The sequence below is a fragment of the Ixodes scapularis genome, unplaced genomic scaffold, assembly GCF_016920785.2.
Source record: "Ixodes scapularis isolate PalLabHiFi unplaced genomic scaffold, ASM1692078v2 PGA_scaffold4__175_contigs__length_147842914, whole genome shotgun sequence".
In the NCBI taxonomy this organism is placed as follows: Eukaryota; Metazoa; Arthropoda; class Arachnida; order Ixodida; family Ixodidae; genus Ixodes; species Ixodes scapularis.
In genome coordinates this window covers 96,234,648-96,254,961 of record NW_024609879.1, presented here as the reverse complement: position 1 = coordinate 96,254,961, position 20,314 = coordinate 96,234,648, and the positions used below count along the sequence as shown (strand labels likewise).

The following is a 20,314-nucleotide window of genomic DNA, read 5'->3' as shown; positions in this document are numbered from 1 at the left end:
GCGTTGACACAAGACAGGAATCCGAAGAGTACGGCAATAATGCAATAACCGCACAGGACAGAGAGGGATCTCGCATAGCAGGGCAACAGCGTTTCTAACACGGTGCGGGAATAGGTGGCGTCACACCCCAGGATTAAAATAGTAAAATCGTATATTTACATTCGTTCTTAATTTTCTCTAACATGAGTGGATAGGAGGGTTTTTTTAGCAATGAAATCCGTCTAAATCTTCCAGCGCCTGAACTCATTGTCACATCAAGAAAAAGATTTGCGCATTACTCATGAGCTGCTCGAAGTATAGTTCATACAAGGCTTTGTTGTCGGAGAAATAAACTTGGCGTTTGAGACATGTGCAACTTTATAAAATAATGGCAAGCTAGTCTAAAATTGACCCCATATCTTAATTGACCAGGCGAAGGACTGAACCGGGAATGCTCCGCGAAAAACCGAACCTCTTTTACTACGGTTCCTTAGCTTAACGCGAGCACAGTCGGGTGTAGGATGCATGCCCTGATTGCACGTTGTTTCCATCTCCTTCAGGCCCTGGCCCTGTCGAGCGTGGCGCGCGGCAAGTTCACGACGGGCGAAATCGTGAACCTGATGTCCGTGGACACGCAGCGCATCATGGACTACATGCAGGTTTTCAACCTCCTCTGGGTCACTCCGCTCCAGATCGGTATTGCCATCTTCCTGCTCTGGGGACAGCTGGGCGTGGCGACCATGGGCGGCCTCGCGGTCATGATTCTCCTGCTCCCCATCAACGGCGTCGTCACCGCCTACATTCGGAAATACCAGGTAGGAATCGATGCAACTATAGCGACTCACTCACGCAGCAGCGTTTCGCTATGCTTCGATGATTTGTCGAGATGCGACTATGTTACTAGAGGTTGCCATCGTAACTCGCCACAGTATCTCGACGCAAGTCCTCGCAGCGTATTCACTCTCCTGTGTGAATCTGTCGTAGGGTACTGCAAACACTACGAGGAGATGCGATGCCTTTTGACTGAGTGCTGAACCCGTTCTTTAAGTGGCGGCTTAATACACGCAGGCAATTATGATCACACTTCCTGCCTTTTGATTGGCTCTGATGCCGCAATGGGCTGTGGTAAGATGCTCGGAGATCGCCAAACCCTTCGTTTCTTAGGCTATTCATGACTCGCGCGGTAGCGTTCTGCTACGCTGCGGTGGCTTGTATCCACATACGACTAAGTTACTATCGCTGCCATGACTAACAATCGTATCTCCACGTAATTGCTTCACTGCAGTATCTACATTGCTTTGTCACAGTATTTAGCCCGCAATCAGTTTTTTGGTAGCTAATGCGGCCATGATTTCTCACTCCAGGTGCGACTGATGAAGCAGAAAGACCGTCGTATCAAGCTCATGAATGAGATCCTCGGAGGCATCAAGGTGCTCAAGCTGTACGCCTGGGAGAAGTCCTTCCAGGCTCGCGTCCAAGAAATTCGAGACCAAGAGATGAGCTCCCTCAAAGTGCAGGCCTACCTCAGCGCGGCCGTCATCTTCGCCTTCACATCGGCTCCTTTCCTGGTCAGCCATTTCGAGTTCACCATATGGTCTTTCGAACGTTGTCTTTCGTCGTGTCTTGCTCGTGCAGCCTGGTGCGCCTACTTGTTACGGCCCCCAGATTTGGCTGCACTAACTGTTCGAATTGAGAGAAAATGTGTTATATTCAACTGGATGGGACTTAAAGTTGTAGCTCATAACTGTTGCTCTCCGTCTCAAATCTAAAAACGTTGGGTTTGAGGGAAGCCAATGGTACAAAGTGGAAAAGAGCGGGTAGTTGCTAGGAACGCGTAGAATTTCAGCTCCCAGTAATTGGAAGAAATAGAGGACTGATCATATAACTAACAAGCGGCAGGATCTCATTTCGTATTTCTTACACCGTCATCGATGGTAATTGACTAGTCAGTTATTCCAAAAATAGTAGTTACAAAATAAGATATGCAAGTGAAGAAATGATGCGACGTTTTAACTATAATTGATTCTTTGCTTTTTGCAGGTGGCCCTGGCAAGTTTCGCAGTCTACGTCCTCATGGACCCGGCCAACATTTTGGACGCCAACAAGGCATTCGTGTCCCTCTCCCTCTTCAACATCCTCAGGGTTCCCATGGCCTTCCTTCCGATGCTCATCACCTTCACCGCTATGGTGAGCTCCGTAACAAAGATCCCAGTGTAGTTGTAAAAAAAAATGGCATGATGGTTCGTGTTTGGTATGTTTTAGCGTGCACATGTAGTAAAACTGTTTGCTCTGCAAAACTTACTCTCATATGGCCTAGCCTTGTCCAAAAGACGCAGGGTAGGTTTATTGTTTCTTTTTTTCAAGAAATTTGTTCACAGCGTTTGCTAAAAGAATTTTCTCCCGTGGGCAATCGCTTCACGCGCATAAAGAAACGATTTCCTAAAATAAAACTAACAACTTTCATTGTCATCAAGCGTGCAAGAAAAAAAGTGGTAATTTTGGTTAAAAGTACGTTCAATCAGATGAGGTTTGTAATATTCATTATTACTCGCTTACCACAGTAAACGCGGTCGAAGTGGCTACGAAAAGTTTGTTTGCAGAACACTTCGAAAATGGCAAACCATTAATCTCTAGCGCTTATTGCTTCTCGAAGGTTAATTCTCGAAACTACTTTATCAAAGCAAAACCTTACTTATTCCCCATATCCCACTGAACATTTTCTTTTGTGACGTAATTTGACTCGCTACTGATAAAGTTTAAAGGACATAAGTTAGCAGCCACCACACAAAACGATTGTTTATCTATCAAGTCAGTGATTTCTGGTAAACATTAAGAGTCTGAGATGACGTGTTTGACCTACATTTAAAATGAAATGTGCAGCGTGCACTCTGACGTGTTTATTAAGGCTAGATTGCTTGCCGCAGTTCCTGGTTTCTCTCGGCCGAATCAACAAATACCTTCGTTCTGACGAGCTGGATCCCAACGCCGTTGAGCATAGCACCAAAGAAGGTCTGGTTTCATCTTTTCTAATATTTTTGTTTAGTGAATATTAAGTAGTTTCATCTCACAAGTGTTAGGGAAAAGTTGTCACATTTTATATAACTTTTGGGAGGCATCACTGAGCTTCTCCGTGGCTTGCTCGTTCCCTAGAAATACGTCTGACCAGCCAAGTTCGCACTGACCGCGTGAATTGTCTTCAAGATAAGTACTCGCATTTGTAGGGGTTTTGAACGATTTGAAAACATGCTAATTTTATTTGAGTCATTACCAGAATTCAGCCGCGTATACCTCTAATTTAGGAATTTGTAGGATAAACTTATTTTCAGTGAAATGCCACCTGACAGCGACAAATACGCCGTCGAATACCTGGTGCATAATATGCACACACATTAAGAAGTCAAAGGATGTAATCTAGTGCTGGAACACATCGGCATGCATAGAAGCATAAAAATTGTTTAAGACTTAACTTTAGTGATTAAATTTCATAAAAGGCATACAAAACTTGTTCTAAAACTAAGAATGCGCTGTGGAAGAAAAGACAGAATTAGATAAAATTGGTCAAAAACGCGTTCACATAGCCTACACATGTTTAAACCTCAAAGCTCTGAAGTTCGCGAAATCCAAGATAGAACAGAATATGGTACGCAGTACGTTTTAGGATTGAAAGCACAAACCCTTGTATGTTTGTTACTAGCAATAAGAATCAACTGATTCGCTGCCCTTGTTTGCTGAACAGAGGATCCGCTGGTGATAAAAGATGCCAGCTTCGCCTGGTCCAAGGACAGCAACGCGGCGCTGGAGGATCTCAACATTCGCATCCCCAAGGGCTCCCTGGCTGCGGTGGTTGGCGCGGTCGGCACCGGCAAGTCCTCCATGCTCTCCGCGTTCCTCGGTGACATGGTCAAGCTCAAGGGCACCGTGAATATCAACGTAAGTAGTGTTTACAGAGCAACACTAGACTGCCACATCTTGGTTATTTTGAACAATATAAAAAAATATATGTTTGCTCGTTGAACAGGCGTGTTTATTTCTGCGAGTTCCCTTTATTTTTATAATGCCGCTTAGCGCTTAGTCCAATATTTTAAGGTTGTTTTATATCTTAATGCAAGGACACGTTTCATTTATTCTCGTCAGACCATAGTTACGACTAAAACCTGCTGTTTGAAGTTGAAATGTATATATATATATATTTGTTGGGTGTTAATGAAATGCAATTTTTTTTGTGTTAAACCATTTCTCTCATGCAAGCGTTCTGCATTACTATGAACAAGTGATTTTGTATGTACGCTCTAAAAATTAACATTCTTTTGATATTAAATTTTAATTAACCACACTATATACCTTCTGCTCCGACCTTCATGCAGGGCTCCATCGCCTACTGCCCACAGCAAGCGTGGATCTTGAATGCCAGCGTCAAGTCTAACATCCTATTTGGTCAGCCTTACGACAGCGAGCGCTACGAGCAAGTGATTGAAGCCTGCGCTCTAAAACCTGACCTGGCGATTCTGCCAGGCGGCGATGACACGGAGGTGGGAGAGAAGGTGAGTTACATGCCTCAAATCTCGCAGAGGCTCCTCTCAATCTGCGAAAGACACAAGGCGTGTGGCCCATACAGTCTTGAAGTTTAATTACTCAAGAACATCTATATCATGTATTACACGAGGTTAAAATAGTCAATGAATTATCTTGGTGTACATTACATGTTCGGATAGAATTATGTAGGTAGTAGATAATGCTGGTCCTCGGGACAAGATTTGGCTTTCGAAAGATTAAGATATTAAATTTAATACGACAATCGCCGTAACCAAGACAATAAAAAAACGTTTATTTGGCTGGCTTGAGCTTTCATTTTGCAGGACGATTACTAACATACTCAGGTGGAAATTATGCTGTTAAATAATTTGATCTAAACCTCCGAACGGCAAAAACATTTTGCTATTAATGTCAAACTTCTGTCTCACAAGGCTGCTTCATTGTAGTTGCAAACTGCAATGGTATCGTTTTATTTTACTACAGTTGACACGTGTTTCATAACCCCTGAGTCGTCGATACAGCGGCACGGTCACAGTAACATGCAAATGTACAAGAACACGAAACTAAATCAACTATACATGCTTGTAAGACATAAGGATTAATATCTACAGTACACAATCGCCTATTATAACTTATAACGTACAATAAGGACGATAGCTCAAAGGTTCCTGAAGTTATGACTAAACGCATGTGCCTATTTAAGAGAACCGGTAATTTGTACCTTTATCTTTGGAACCAAGTTTGTCCCGGATGAGAGAACACGCCAGGGGTATCAATTACGTGATGGGGACTTATTGTTTTATCGCCGCCATCCTATTGAACTAAACCACTGTGCATCGACGTGCAGGGCATCAATCTCAGCGGCGGCCAGAAGCAGCGAATAAGCCTTGCGAGGGCGGTGTACAGCGGCTCCGATATCTACTTCTTCGACGATCCTCTGAGTGCCGTCGACTCGCACGTTGGGAAGCACATTTTCGACAAGGTCATCGGTCCCAAGGGCCTCTTGCGAAAGAAGGTGGGTTTGGCCGCATTTCCCAATTCATGTTCCGTATGTCATTTACTAAAGCCGGCTTCAGGCACCTTGTTAGGTCCATCTCCATGTTACCTAGTCACGTGATTGCAGCATAGGTGTGGCCCGGTCAATGTATGTGATGACGTGGAGTACCTTGTCATAACGACAACGTGCGGGAAATAGCTACAGGCAACATCAAACTCGAGATTCGGAGTGTATAGTAAGAAAACTCGCTCGTTGTCAGGAAAGTGCGAAAGAGATATAACACGGAGCATGCTAGACTTTGCTTGCAGGCCCGGACCATTGCGTTTGAGCAGTAGAATGGCAAAAGCACTCATCACAGAGAAAAAGGTATCGCCTGTTCTTCTCTGTAATGAGTGCTTTTGCCACTTCCAAAAGATATCGCCTGGGGGATTGGTGGCCGAGTGGACGGCGTGCCCTACGATATGTTTATGGTGCCGAGTCTCCACAGTATGTGGAAGTCCAGGATGGCTGTTCGACATGCCGATTTGGACGCTCGACCGGTCAGAGACTACTTTATTGAGAACGTGTGTTATTTACGAGAAGTTATAAAGTCGCAGAGCGAACCGCCAGAATGGCTGTCTGCGCTTTGCTGATTTGAAACTATTTTAGGGCTTGATGTACCTGCGAATGGCGACTGGTCTGTGTAAGAGAAGTATACTGTCTCAGTGCATCTGTGTCGTGTATACAGCAGGAAATAAAGAAAAAAAAGGCTTGGTGGCCGAGTGGGCTAGCGCACACTTGCTCGGAGCACGTAGAGCGAAAGCTCGCGCTGCAGAACCCAGAGATCTTTGATTGAATTCCGACCCCTGCCCGTTTCAATATAGATGGTCATCGTACCGGCGTGCGGTCATGTACCACTACAGCGTGGTGCACGTTAGACTCCAGCACAGCGGTTGTTCTGCACTAGCTAAATTTCTCATCTACAGCGAGTGACTCGTAGCATCTTTGAAATGGCTGACCAACTACACGTTGTCTAAATATCCCCACAACCCCAATTATCATTATTAGGTATCGCCTGCAGCCTCCGCTTTTTTTACGTCAAAAAAGTAATGCTACTCAGTATCGTCTACAAGCCGTTACTTGAAGGTTTTTTTTTACATTTCCTACTCATTATTTATTCAATTTCCTTGTTCAACCTTGTGACACCACATCATAACATAAGGACTTCATCTTGCCTTCATGATGAGCTATCATAACAATAGGATAAAAAGTCATTTCTAGGTAGTCGCAAGAAAAGTTTAAAATTATTAGTTTAGTCTGTGACGGTAGGGTGCAGAGTGTTCCTAAGTGGTTGGTGTTGTCATATCAATGGCGTGCGAACGTGATTAAATAAAAACAAAAAACGAATTCTGTTCTAGTACAGTATGTTCATCTTTCTAAAATATAAAGCCCCCCAACTTCAAGTGAAACCGAAGCATTTTTTTTTAAGTAATCTGGTTGGTTCGTTGGTTGAACATGAGCACATAACAAATTAAATACAAAAGCGCGAAACAAGACAAGTAAGGAGCTTTACCCGTTTCCTCCTCCTACTTGTCTTCGTTTTTGCACTTTTTGTACTTATAATTTTCTAATGCAAAACGGATTTAGTTTCTGACTTTCATAACCTAACAACACCAATGAAGATGTCGGCTGAGTCGCGAATATTGCACAAATCGAACAGTTATATAAGATGACGCAGGCCGAACTTCTGGTGAATATTTCCACAATTCCAGACGCGGATCCTGGTGACGCACCGGCTCTCCGTGCTGCCCCAAGTGGACAGCGTGCTTGTGCTTATTGGCGGCAAAATCTCCGACGTGGGGACGTACGAGGAGCTTCTGGCGCGCGGCGGCGCCTTCTCCGACTTCCTCGTCCAGTTCCTGCGCGAAGGCGAAGAGACCGAGGGCGTTTCTGACGAAGACCTGCAGCTGCTCGGGGAGATTGTTGCCCAAGCAGGTGCTCCCTCGGAACTTCTTAGGTGAGAAACTGAAGTCACTCGGCTTTGAACGCTTCAGTTGTTTCTGCAATGGTCGTGCTAATTTAAGCTCTTTTCTTTCTTTTTTTGTAACTATAAGCTTAAAGAGACCCCGAAATTAATTTTTTTTTAACTTTGATAAATGATAAAGGAGTGGTATTTTACTCGGTGCATATTGTTTAGTGGGTCTAAAGATAACTAGTGCACGAGGGTAGCGCCAAAGGCCTGCTTTCGGGTACAAAAATTTGACATTAAAGTGGACAATTTATTGGGCTTCTCTTGGAAAAGCTCTGTGCGAAAAGGTGCGCTAACCCTCCCCTCTCCCCTCCTTCCCCTTGCTGTGGATATAAAAACCGCCTATTGGTATAATCCAAAAAAACGCGGAGCCATATCGAAATGCTTCTCGTTAAGAAGCTATCGAGTGCTGTCGCACCTTCATTGCATTTGACGTAATGTACAAGGCAGACGGTTTTAAATATTGCTTTCTAACGGGACCCTTACCCTCATCCCACTTTGTCTGTCCATCCGTTCGCCCATGCATTTCCGGCTAATTTTAGTGAGCGAATCGACGTCACCTGAACTATGCACCTATTCAGTTGCACTGCTCACGTCACCTGACGTCACGAGACCACTACAAAAATTAGTTTCCCCGCTAAATTTTGCAGGAACGTTTACGCCCCGTAACATGTTGTCACGTGACCTATACACTAATTTCGTTTCCTCGTTAAATTCAGCGGGGAAATGGACGTCACGTGACTGATGCACCAAGTCAAGTTGGGGAAATTGATAAATGTAGTTTCATTTTAACTCCTCGTACTGAGTGACTTTGTTGTCTTTTGAAGACATTTTAACGGTCGCTTCTTGGAGACTGCCTTTGACGCATTCTGCGACTTTGGAGATGAAGGGTTGCTGCCAATTTTTTTCCCGTTGCTCTTCCCGTTCAGGCAGTACTCTCGCCTGAGCACAAACGAGAGTGACTCGTGCACCTCGGACTCCGAACGTCGCGCCAGGCGACGTCGCACGTCCTCGGGTCGCAGTCTCGCCGAGCGCACGTCACAGGGCAAGGGCACGGTGGAGCAGGTCAAGCCTTTCTCGGCACCGGGGGCAAAGCTTACTGAGGAAGAATCGGCGCAAGTCGGTTCGGTGAGTGCCTTGGGAGAGGGTCAGCATTTTCTGCAGAAGCTAGTCGGTGAAAAGTACGGGAGATGGAGAGCTAGGAAACTAATATGTTCATGAAGACTTAAGGTTAAGGGAAACAATATATAGCTTATGAACGTCAAAGTAATCTAAATATCTAGAAACCTGTAGGAAGAATATGTGAGGCACAAGGCAGGGAGTGACCTACCATCGCGGCACTTTGTATTGATCGAACATTATTAAAAACAGCGAATCGCAACTGATAATAACAGAGGAAAGAAACTGCATGAAGTTACATCCTGTAGCTGTTCTCTCTAGCATTGTCTTTCTCTTTTATTTTTTTTTATTGAAGCCTTTTGTTTTGCTAGCTGTAATTTTATCCAAACTCAATTATTCGCTTTGCGTTCTTTCTTTGTTTGATCTCGCACCAAGAACATGCGTTAATAGTGATTGAGAGACCTCTCACCCCATGGCCTCGAAGTATCAAAATAACTTTCACAAACATATTCGGAACGCTAGACGTGAGGAAACGTGAATTTAGATTGTATATACCTGCAATCTCCGTGCTTAAAACTGCCCTCATAAACGGTTGAACTTTTAGTATCTGCAAGGTGACGTTGAGCCCGTCGTGCATTCCGCCCGCAGGTGAAGTGGTGGGTGTACATCGCGTACATCAAGGCCATGGGCCTGTGGATGACCGCTATCACACTGGCTGCGTACATCGTGTCCCACATCTTCAACATTATGGGCAGCATCTGGCTCAGCCTGTGGAGCAACGATGCTCTCGACCCCGTGCTGGCCGTCGATCCGGCACAACGGGACCTCAGACTCGGGATGTACGGAGTCTACGGGACCGTGGAAAGTGAGCGCCCTTCTTTCATTCCATCTTTCTCATAATTCCTGCATTGATAGTTCGGCACAAAGCTGCGTAGCACAAGCGAGCGCCAAAATTCCTCCAAGTGATTACGCTATGCTTAGTTTCACCGTACTTGGCAAAGAACTAACGCAATGACTCCCTCGAGCGAATCGGAGCGACGGAGGCGAAGCTTTTTACTAAAGGTACAGGAGCCGGATGAATTAGGATGAGCGTAGCCAACTTGTGTAACCCAAGCAGTTGCGAAAGAGGAACTCCCCTCTTACCCTGAACCTGTCTCGTGTGTCCTGGACATAGCTTTTGTCCCCCTCTGAAGTTAGACTCTCACTAGAACTACGTACGAAAGCGGCTTTCCTCGCTCGTTCACCCGTGGCTTTGACATTACTGCGCGCAAACAGTGAGACTGAGTATAGTCGGGTGTCTCTCCAACGCCCTGGTTGACTCACTGGGACCGTAGTCCTCGCCGTTTCAAGTTACGGTGAGAAGTAAATACCTATTTCACAAGGGCGTCGCCATCCTCAAACATCTTCACTTCCATTGCGGGCAAAAACTTTGTTTTGCCGTCGCCACACTAATATAATTCATTTAGGATATAAGCGTAGCCGTCACCCATTCTCGTTTGGTTTCCCCTCTATTTTCTTGCTATTTGTAAGTTGAAATATTTTATTTTTACGTCGCCCATACCAGATATGCCTACCAGGTGGCTGGGCACGAGAGTAAGCAAAAAGGTATATTGATATGTTTGTCCTTATGAGCTACCTCGACCTAGATCGAGCTGCTGAAACATGGATTTTGGGTTTATTCTGGCTAATCTTTCGTCTCCGAGTTGGTACAAAGCTTTTCCTCTTCCCTTCCTGCTGGTGTCTCTTCTTTTCTGGAGTTCCCTACCGAAACATTCTGGAACAAACTATCCAACAAAAGAAACCAGCTCTTTCGAAAGGAGTAGATTGGCAAGATCCGAGTCTGTCGCAAATTTTAAAGCGTTGTCTCGTGTCAACATTATACTCCAGATATTTTGAAGCCTGCGCGACTGCTTTTCGGTCCCAGCAGAGAAACCATCCTCAGAGTCGTAGCTTGAGAGCCGTAGCCATCATGTTGACCAGCTCCGACCTCGAGGATCAGCTACGGCTGGTCGCGAGGGCCCAAGACTCCGCCCGAGCTCAAGGCATTGTTGGAATACGGACACCTCCCGAAAACTTTTTCGGATAATGTTTTCTTTTTCTCATGGGCGTATTTGAACTTGTCTATCGGAAGAGTCGACGTGTTCACCTTAAACACCTCGGAAGGCCTGCCTATGTATGACAAATGTTTGACTAGCATTTTGTTTCTCAATTCGTGTTTCACTGACTGAGAAAGCTTTCATAGGCATTTAGCGCTTTAACGGAAAAAGCGGCGACTGTTGCGCTAGCTGCTTTGTATTGAGTAGTTTCACCGTGGCGAACGTTCCTCACTCATTCCTTCTACATGTAAAATGCTAACATATTTATATGCTGTGCCAATAGTTTTTGCGGCAATACCAGATAAACTTCCGTTAGTTGTTCATTATATACGTTCTTCTTGATTTAAGTGCTTGATTGTTTTATGCTCAATTATTCGTGGATTCGCTTTGCTAACAGGCATTAATTGACATCCTGCGTTCTAAAGATTGTCGCATGTTACGGTAAATTCATCTACCACCACGGCTCTTAAGACATACTGCAGATGGCCCCTTTCTGGCGCCTTAGTGTGAAGATTATCCTGTTATAACAGGTGCGAGGTCAAGATGCGAGGTCAAGATTGAGGCGCCATATATCGCGCTTCAATCTTGACCTTGCATCTATCGCGTGTTTTCTTTTTTTTTTTTTTTAGTTTGTTGCTGTACCCGTTTCAAAGCTTCTAGAACTCCGCAATCTTTATTATATTTCAGCTATCTTCGTCTTGGTCGCAAGCATTTCACTCAACTTGGGCGCCCTGCGTGGAAGCAAAATCCTACACGAAGGAATGTTGCACAGGGTCCTGCGTGCCCCAATGTCCTTCTTTGACACCACACCCATGGGCAGGGTCCTCAACAGGTGAGTATTTAACTCCTAAACCTTTTAATAGATCGATTTCACCAACCAGTTTGACTACGCCATGACTGCCGGAATGCATCTAGGGAACTTTAGTCTTTCTGCACATCAAACAAGCTCGTTAAAGCTCTGCGCGTGTAGGGAATGAGACGGCACAAGCCCTCTCGTACACTGCCGTCTGCCTCCTGCGAACTAAAGTTATGGAGGCGCCGCGCAAGCGCCGAACGCTTAGCGAGATCGGTCTATTAAATCCGACTTCTGCCCGTTACTTCAGAAACGTAATGCTTTAAATTGCAAATTACCGAGCCTCAAATGTAATGAATTACCGCTAAAAATTACTTTCTCTGAAAGTAACTGATCACTTTATTTGTTACGTTACAAATTACTTCACTTTAGTTTTCCCGTAGACTTGTCAAGAAAACAATGGAAACAAATTTTGTTTTTAAACATGTTCTGCAGCACCACTTTCCTTTTCTCATACGCCAGGATTATGGTAGTTCTCGTAAAAATAAAAAAGGGTATTTACGGTAAAGAATGCCTTGTCACCTGTAAGCTGACAAGGCAGCGAAAGCTACAACCACACCCGTTATCCTGCTAGCTTACGGCGACCGGAGAAAGCTATTCGCGACTCCAGCGAACTATAGGGGGCGCGCTGGACAGACAAAATGGTGGACGAAAGGAGGTCGTTTTGTCGTTCGGCACGCGGACCACCATAAATTTCTTGCACTGCCACATAAAATCGCTGTTACATATGAAAACAAAGCGATTTTTCGACGGTAAAATCCTCCTCCTATTCAATGCGTAGGAATGACACGGCGGAAGCATAGCAATAATTACTGGAAACTATGTTTGTTCCTATGCTGTCTACGAGAGCCAAGCAGCGACAGCAGACGAGAGTCGAAACGACCTCCTCTCATGAGCTTCTCTGCGTTGCCGCCACGCGGCGTCGATTTCGCTGGAGTCGCCAATACTCCGTTCACCTTTATGCTGAGTCTAGAATTTCCGCCCTCAGCACTTGCGATAGGTTTTAGAGAAACGCAACACTTAGGTAGGAGTGCCTGTAATAGATTCGTTTGTTGAAGCGGGTGCGGCGATGAAAGCGCCAATGGGAATGTTGGTGGTGTGCCGGTGGGAAGCGCGAGGTCATTCTGCTGGTTGCGTGGTGCTGGCTTGTTGCGCGGAGCTGGCATAGGTATACGAATGTTAGCTTGACCAGGACGCTCCTCCGACGGAAGAAAATTTTGCTCTAATGTGCTCGTTTCTTCTTTGCAAGTCCTGCAAGGATATTTTGGGGTTGTCTCGTTCGTTGATTGGCTGGATGAAGTATGAGACCAATCTCGTTGCGGTGGACAGCGAACAACGGTTTGATTCGGAGACGCAACCCGGTGTCTTGGGCACTTTCCGTTTATTTCCTTTTTTTTTTTCCCCAGCAGTGGCGGCCTTTTTCCGCGGGCATCCTATATGTGTAGATGAGTGATTGCCACTGCAGTTAACACATTTGCGTTCTGCTCTTTACGGCTATGTGGTCCCGCACATTCCTTGCATCGACGCACACGTCTACAATTCCGGCTATGTCTTTGGCACATGAAGCATTGCACGGCATGTCCAAAGTATTTATTGACCGGGTGGCTGGCGGACCCAAGGCACAGGCGCTGAGGCATGGCTCAGTTGGTCCGGAATGTCAGGACAACTGCCTTTGAAGGGTGTTCCTCGAGAATACCGCCATCATGTCGCCGATATGAGACTCGGCGTTGAACACACTACACCAAAATCGTTTAAATATTCCAGGAGCTCGTCGTTGATATACCCAAGCGGAACATCTTTCACTTTACCTTAGTTCCTGGAATATGCTTCTGGGCAGCAGGCTATCACTCCGATCTCCCTGACGGAGGTGATGTCGAGGAGCTCGTTCGCCAAGTCCAAGGAGGCCAGGTTTGCTAAAAAGTTGCTGTCCTTGTTGATTCTATCCGTTATAATCTTTACTTGTATGATTGTGACGATTTCGTTGGCGAGTGCGTTCGAGTTAACGCTCCAGAAGGATTCGTTTGTTGACGGTGGCTTAAACCACCGTCAACGGTTGACGGTGGCCAAAAAGGTGGGTGATTTGTTCCGGTGAGCCCGTAGCTCCCACCGCACTATCAGCTTGGCGATGAACGCAGAATATGCTCCGTTCACCCCTAAGCTGATACTGCCTGCGGTGGAACCAGCTAGAAGACGAGGCCTGCACATGACATCATCGTTAGTGGGTCCCCGACCCAAGCAGCAAACAGGCTGAAGGTTGACGAGAGTATCGGTCACGTCACAACTACGTCGCATTCACTGGCGGCCATAGCTGTGTGCGCAACAGCTGAGCGCGAGCGGATAGCGGGCTTCCACAGTTCACTTGCAACGTGCATGGGACACCATCAAGATAGCAGTTCCTAGTAGCCTATTAATGTGAGCTCGTTCTGAGCATGACCACTGAAGCAGGCGATAGAGCAGACGATGGTGCTGATCCGGGCTACCCAGGGGGCGCTGAGGGGATCTACTAGTCATGACGTTTAGCGGAGGCAACGCGAAAGACTTGTCTTCTAGGTGGTATTGGGTGGAGGCTATCCTCGTTGGACAAGTCGCCAGGGAGGCGGCCGATTGGTCCGGTGTATGCAGCTCTCATCGCAGTCTCTGTTTTTGGGTGAATCTGTGTTGTCTGGAGTTTGTGAGCCATCGAAGCCTTCAAACGGTGTATCCACACGAAAGCCTTTATTCGTGTCCATCGCCTTTCAAGTTCGCCTTTGTGCGTCTGTCATATTGTTTGTATGAGGTTTTGCGCTAAGATGGCCGTCGTTTATTTGCTGTCTCTTCTACGACATTTCACAATGCAACGAACTGTCTCGTATGGGTAAAAAGTAATTTCTAAAACAATGAGCAATCTTCTTAAAAATACGGACCGAAAATAATTCACTACATTACTTAATCACCAGCCTAGAAAAGTAATTATTTACACAGCCCATTACCCCAAGAAGCAATCTATTTACTGTGCTTCCATTACAGTAATGTCGTTACTTCCATCTTTAAAATTAGAATATATAAGAACATATAAGAACCATACAAGAAAATGAAGAACTATTAAGAAGTTTCTTATCACTACTTATATAATCTTATACTCTCCTATGTTCTTGTAGAAATTTATATGATCTATTTGATCATATGCGTTTATTGGACAAAGAACTTTTCATACGAATGAGAATCTTTACTAAATGAAGCACCCTTAACCGTAGTTAAGTCTAATGTCAGTTACACTTAACTGCCGTTAAAGGTGTCCGTGTAACTATAGGGTATAGGTAGTTACGCGGGCACTCTTAAGTGAAGTTAAGTGTGACTGAGATTACACTCAACTGCGGATAAGGGTACCCAGTGGGCATCTTAAACCGCAGTTGCGCTTGAGTGTGGTTCGCAGTGACTGCCAACTAGGCAGTAACTGCTAATCATGCTTACGGTTTAGGTTGCCCACCGTGCACCCTTAACCGCAATTAAGTCTAACTTAAATCACACTTAACTGCTGTTAAGGGTGGCCGTGTAACTAGGGTATTCCTTAGGCTAACGGCAGGGACTTGTACCAGGTTCTCCAAGGACGTGGACACGGCGGACGTTACTTTGCGCTTCAACCTCCGGATGCTGATGATGCAGTTCTTTCGGACGATCGTGTCGCTCATCTTGATCTCCATGGAGAACCCCATCTTCCTGGCGGCCGTCGTTCCCCTCCTCATCATCTACTACTTCGTGCAGGCACGTCTCTTTTTGGGTCAAGCGCGTAAACGTGCAGTGGCAAATACCAGTAACTTTAACACTTCAAGAAGTGATCATACTACTCGTGTGATTCGCTTTATATAAGAAGAAAATCTAACTTTCACAAAGTTGTAAAAGTAATTAACTACTATGACTGCTTACGGTACACGTGTCTTTATTAAAATTAACGTTGCTATTAGATCTTCTGGTTAACAAGTAGCGGATGCTGGTACGGAGGAACAAAAACGTGTACTTGTGAATGGGATGAATTTATTTTCAGCTCAAGTTAGTCGAAGAAAAAAAAGCCTTCAACATCTTACTAAGCATCGACTCAACATATTAATCCTAAGGCTGGTTCAGAGATTTAGGAGTGACCAGACTCCGTTAAGTCTGCTTCCTGAGTGTGGCCGACAGCCCTAAGACTTCTCGAGTTCATATGACGCTTTGCGTGGCTTTCAGTACCCAGTGAAACGAGTTCACTTAAACGCATATGTCCGAACCATCCTTCTCTCTTATGTCTGGTAAAATATATTCAGCGACCCTCGCCTTTAAAGTTCTATACATTGCATGAAATACACTATATAAAAAGGGATCGTTTAATTTTTTTTTTTAGAAGATAACAAACATTCGTTTCGGGGAGTAAAAGAACCTATAGTAAGGTTCTTTAATTTTCCCTCTAAATCTAGCGGCGAACTTAAAATAAATCGGCTAAACCTAAGTCTAGCGTGGATAAAAAGCATTTCATGCTTAAAAACACCTGGCATTCGTCTCTTCCTCCGCGGTTCTGTTCCAGAAATTCTACATTGCCACGTCCCGTCAGCTCAAGCGACTTGAGTCCATCTCTCGGTCCCCGATCTATGTTCACTTCTCCGAAACCGTGACCGGAAGCAGCTCCATCCGGGCCTACGGTGCAGGAGACCGCTTCGTTGCCCGATCTAATGAATTGACGGACTCCAATAACACCAGCTACTATCCCAGTCTCGCTGCCAGCAGGTGAGCGCTTTCGAAAGACTATAACCGGCAGCTGAATGCCCTAAAATTGTAACTTCCTTTTTTCCTTCTCGTTAATACAGAAACTAACGTTTCCTCTGTTCGTTTTGAATGCCTGTAATTGACTGGGTCGCCCATGAGTGGGTGCTTAAGTTTTACTCAAAACATTTCTCGAAGTCCACACTCCCCTTTGACGTCATATGTATATGCCCTTGGAGTTTATTATGCCTCAAGTTTTAAATGTCCAAGAGACCCGTAGATGTGGATGGAAACACGATAGTTATTCTTCTTATTCGCTCTTAGGTGGCTAGCGATCCGGTTGGAGTTCCTGGGCTACTCCATTGTGTTCCTGGCCGCCCTTCTGGCTGTGATGACCAGGGAAACCTTGTCGCCAGGCTTGGCTGGTTTGTCCGTCAGCTATGCCCTCACGGTGAGACCCACTTCTCCGATACCCTGTTTCGTTTCATCTCGAGGGTTTTACTTAAAGGCCGACTAATGCTTTCCACTTCTGCCTGCCGCCTCCTTTCCTGTATCCTCTCCACTTCTTAGCTTGCCCCCAGCTTGACTCCCCTTACAGCTTAGGAGAAAGGAGCGCCAAGAGGATTATCTTTCCTGCAGAAAACCGAGCTTGTGCGTCGGCAATTAAGAGGCTTTAAACTTCTTCTTTTTTTCTTTTTTTTTTTAGATATGTAGGGTCTATGGGCTTCAAGGAATATCAGACCCAAAAATAATTAGCCTGTATATTCTGCTTCCCTACCAAAGACGTGATCAAACCTTTCTATTTTTCCCCCTTCTACGTCAAGACCTGGTTGCTTGTCCACCAAGAGGCGGATAAGCGACGAGGTTTTGACGGGAAAACTACTAGGTGGTAGGAGGGTGCCTGACGGGCTTCCGACAATCGTGGGGTCTCTTCTGGTGACCGGAAGAGTCCTCGCTCATCATTGTCTGGAAGAATGTAACAAATGCGCAGTAGGAAGCATATTACTGCACTAATTTTGTATTCAACGTTTTCCGCTTTCCCAGTGCGCTCGGTGATAAACACTTGGTCGCTTTATGGCGAGTTTTTTAAAGAGGGACCCACGTGTTTATCCCGCTTTCGTACAAAATTGAAAACCCGTCTAGTGAGCATTCAAGACGCCTATGGCGAACCTTTGTGGAACATACTTCATACATCTATGACGATATTAAAGAAGAAATAATGCACATTTCGGCCAAGAACCGAAATTTTAAACTAGTCATGCTTCAGCATTTACATCCTTCACATAATAAAGACAACGTAGTTCCTTTTCGTCGTGTAGCGAAGGTTCACATGTGAAACACCTCCAATTAGTAATGCTATTAAAACCCTAGTCCCATGAGACGATTCAGATTGCGACTATTAGTTGCATCTTTAATCGTGCCGCAACATGCAGGATGTGTCCATAGGTCATTTATCGTTCGAGCGTGTGCTTATCAATTAGGTATACATAATTCTTGAAAGAACATTCAATGACTATATCCATCTAGGCTACACTATTTATTCTTAGCGTTATGTTTTACCTGTTGCAGCTTGCTTAAGTCTTTCTTACGGTGGATGTTTATTTCCAGATCACTTCGACGTTGAACATGCTTGTCCGGGCAACTTCGGACACGGAAACTAACCTGGTGGCTGTGGAGCGTTGCATTGAGTACACCATGACTCCGCAAGAGGTAACTTAGAACGCCTAGGCCGTTGTCTCGTTTAGGACAGATATTCCAGGAGGAGGAGTCATTCACGACCACTCTTCAACAGTAGATAAGTTCCAAAAGCTATAATGAAGTTTTAGCAAATTGTCTGGAAGACAAAACTCGAGCTTTTTTTTTTACGTTGGTTTCCTGGCAAAGTAAAAAAAAAAATCTGAAAGTTTACGCTAAAGTTCCAAAAGCATATTGCGGCACTACGCCAAAATTTCTCGACCTAAATTTCCTTCGCTTGGTTGGTAGTCGAGTGCCCTTTTAAGCCAATGTCAACATTTTCGACTTTAAAAAGGGCCCATCCTTCACATTTAAACGCCAAATAAAAGCCTGCGCTTAGACTTTATATTCACTTTATAGAAAGACTCGCAGCAAGCGTGAGAAATCGACATTGAGCAAGCTCCAAACTTGGGCTACAATTACAATAGCAATAACCGCAAATACAAACTCTTTTTTTTTTTCCAGGCTGCGTGGGACAAGTCCGATTTCAAGCCGGACGAAAGCTGGCCCGTCGCCGGCCGCGTCGTCTTCGAGAATTTTTCTACGAGATACCGAGAGGACTTGGACCTGGTTCTCAAGGGCATCACCTGCGATCTCAGCCCCGGAGAGAAGGTACCGCTTCTATGCCGTCTTCCAAGGGGTTTGAATATTAATACCGGGGAATCGACAAACCCTTTTCGCAAGTGTGCGCCATGTAGTAGACGCTGCGCCAATTAACCGAGTCGGCCATTGCTTTGCCCTGTATTCCGAGCACGTCCTGGACGTTCAGGCTGGTTCGGCGAGGAGTTGGATCCAGTCGCACACGTCGTGCCCAAGAAAAGGCAACCGCCAGTGTTGCTTGACTTACTTGACTGACGTTCTATCAATTTAGCGTGCTATTACGCCCAAATCAAATGCATACACTAGGAGCGTGTGGACGCGGTAATTTAATACACCAACAATGAAAAACATGCTACTTGTAATCTGTGCCTTGCGTGGTAACAATTAGGCTAACCACTTCCCCCTGTACAACGCTCTTCAACTGAACCGGGTTGTTAGATTCACGACTTACTGTAATGTTAAGATTACAGGTTGTGGTTAGATTATCTCGTTAACGTGCAGAAGCTTATCATCCCTTAACCATTGTCTAAACTCGCTTTTTCTGCACGCTCAAGGGACATCGTAGTTTGCGTTCTGTACCATAACTTGAGGACAATTAGCGTTTCTGCAATGCAGGGTTAAAACATTTCATGCACCAAGGTTTGCCTCGTTTAAGTCGTACAACCATTGATGCGAAGATCTCAAGAAGTTCCAGTGTAGACATTTTCTATATGGGGAAAATCTAACCGAAATATGCGGGCCTTTTTTAGGTTGGAGTGGTGGGCAGGACTGGCGCCGGAAAGTCGTCCCTGACCCTGTCTCTGTTCCGACTTATCGAGGCCGCCGGCGGTTGCATCTGCATCGACGGCATCGACATCTCTGCCCTGGGACTGTATGACCTCCGCTCTAAGCTTACCATCATCCCGCAGGTGGGTGCGCCGTTCGAACCTGTAATCGCCTCAGAAGCGGTGGCTCTCTCGCTCACAACTGTCGTCATTTCATTCTGCGCACATCTGTTGTCTTTAGTCACCAGTATATTAGCATGTTCGCGCCATAGCACACAACTTTGGAATGAGCAGAAATCGGTAAAGATGAGTGTATACGAATTTGTAAAATGTTGTTGCTGAATTTGGCTCCAAATGCTCCCATTTGTTTCTGTTACTCGTCATTCACATATTGCCTCTGACATATGGCGTCATTCCGCTGCGTGTCGCTGCTGTCGATACGGAGCATGCCCAGACACTTCACCTCGTGCAACATCTGGTTTTTGCGCACGCGCAGTGCCCACACCTGGTGTAGGCAAACGCCGGCTCGTTTGTAAACATTGGTGTATAACATTAATTATAATTCATAATGCAACGTCGACGCTAAGCAGAAAGCTAATAAGCTCTCTGTAGTGTGAACCACTAGAGCATAGTGGCTTCTTCACAAATAATCTCAGATTTTACTTGAATCTCGGTATATACTCGTACCAAAGTTTTGAAGAAAAATTGCGATTTTTTTAACAAGTGAATTAGATTTTTATTCGATTTGATCTCAATCAGTTATTTTTATTATTTAATCCCGATTAATTTGATTTTCGTCACTCTAGCCACAAAAATAGTGCTTTTTAATCACTAGATGTACTTTTAAACTCATCGGGTAGATTGATCAATCCGATCACTGAAAACCATCGGAAGAAATAACTGTAGTAAATTTAAAGTGGA

The 20,314-nt window shown here is 45.1% G+C and overlaps 1 protein-coding gene across 1 annotated transcript in view; it reads left to right on the top strand.

Moving 5' to 3' along the window:
• Positions 1 to 20,314, top strand: part of LOC8031556 (multidrug resistance-associated protein 1) — a 40,046-nt gene that overhangs the window by 17,276 nt on the left and 2,456 nt on the right. Inside the window, exons 10-26 of the mRNA XM_040210283.2 lie at positions 540 to 794; positions 1,344 to 1,547; positions 2,020 to 2,166; positions 2,904 to 2,988; positions 3,716 to 3,909; positions 4,344 to 4,520; positions 5,360 to 5,527; positions 7,261 to 7,505; positions 8,447 to 8,645; positions 9,285 to 9,501; positions 11,420 to 11,564; positions 15,161 to 15,326; positions 16,120 to 16,319; positions 16,620 to 16,746; positions 17,904 to 18,005; positions 18,495 to 18,641; positions 19,379 to 19,537. Of these exons, the coding sequence (XP_040066217.1) occupies positions 540 to 794; positions 1,344 to 1,547; positions 2,020 to 2,166; positions 2,904 to 2,988; positions 3,716 to 3,909; positions 4,344 to 4,520; positions 5,360 to 5,527; positions 7,261 to 7,505; positions 8,447 to 8,645; positions 9,285 to 9,501; positions 11,420 to 11,564; positions 15,161 to 15,326; positions 16,120 to 16,319; positions 16,620 to 16,746; positions 17,904 to 18,005; positions 18,495 to 18,641; positions 19,379 to 19,537 (2,937 nt within the window). The remainder of the gene's footprint in view (positions 1 to 539; positions 795 to 1,343; positions 1,548 to 2,019; positions 2,167 to 2,903; positions 2,989 to 3,715; positions 3,910 to 4,343; positions 4,521 to 5,359; positions 5,528 to 7,260; positions 7,506 to 8,446; positions 8,646 to 9,284; positions 9,502 to 11,419; positions 11,565 to 15,160; positions 15,327 to 16,119; positions 16,320 to 16,619; positions 16,747 to 17,903; positions 18,006 to 18,494; positions 18,642 to 19,378; positions 19,538 to 20,314) is intronic.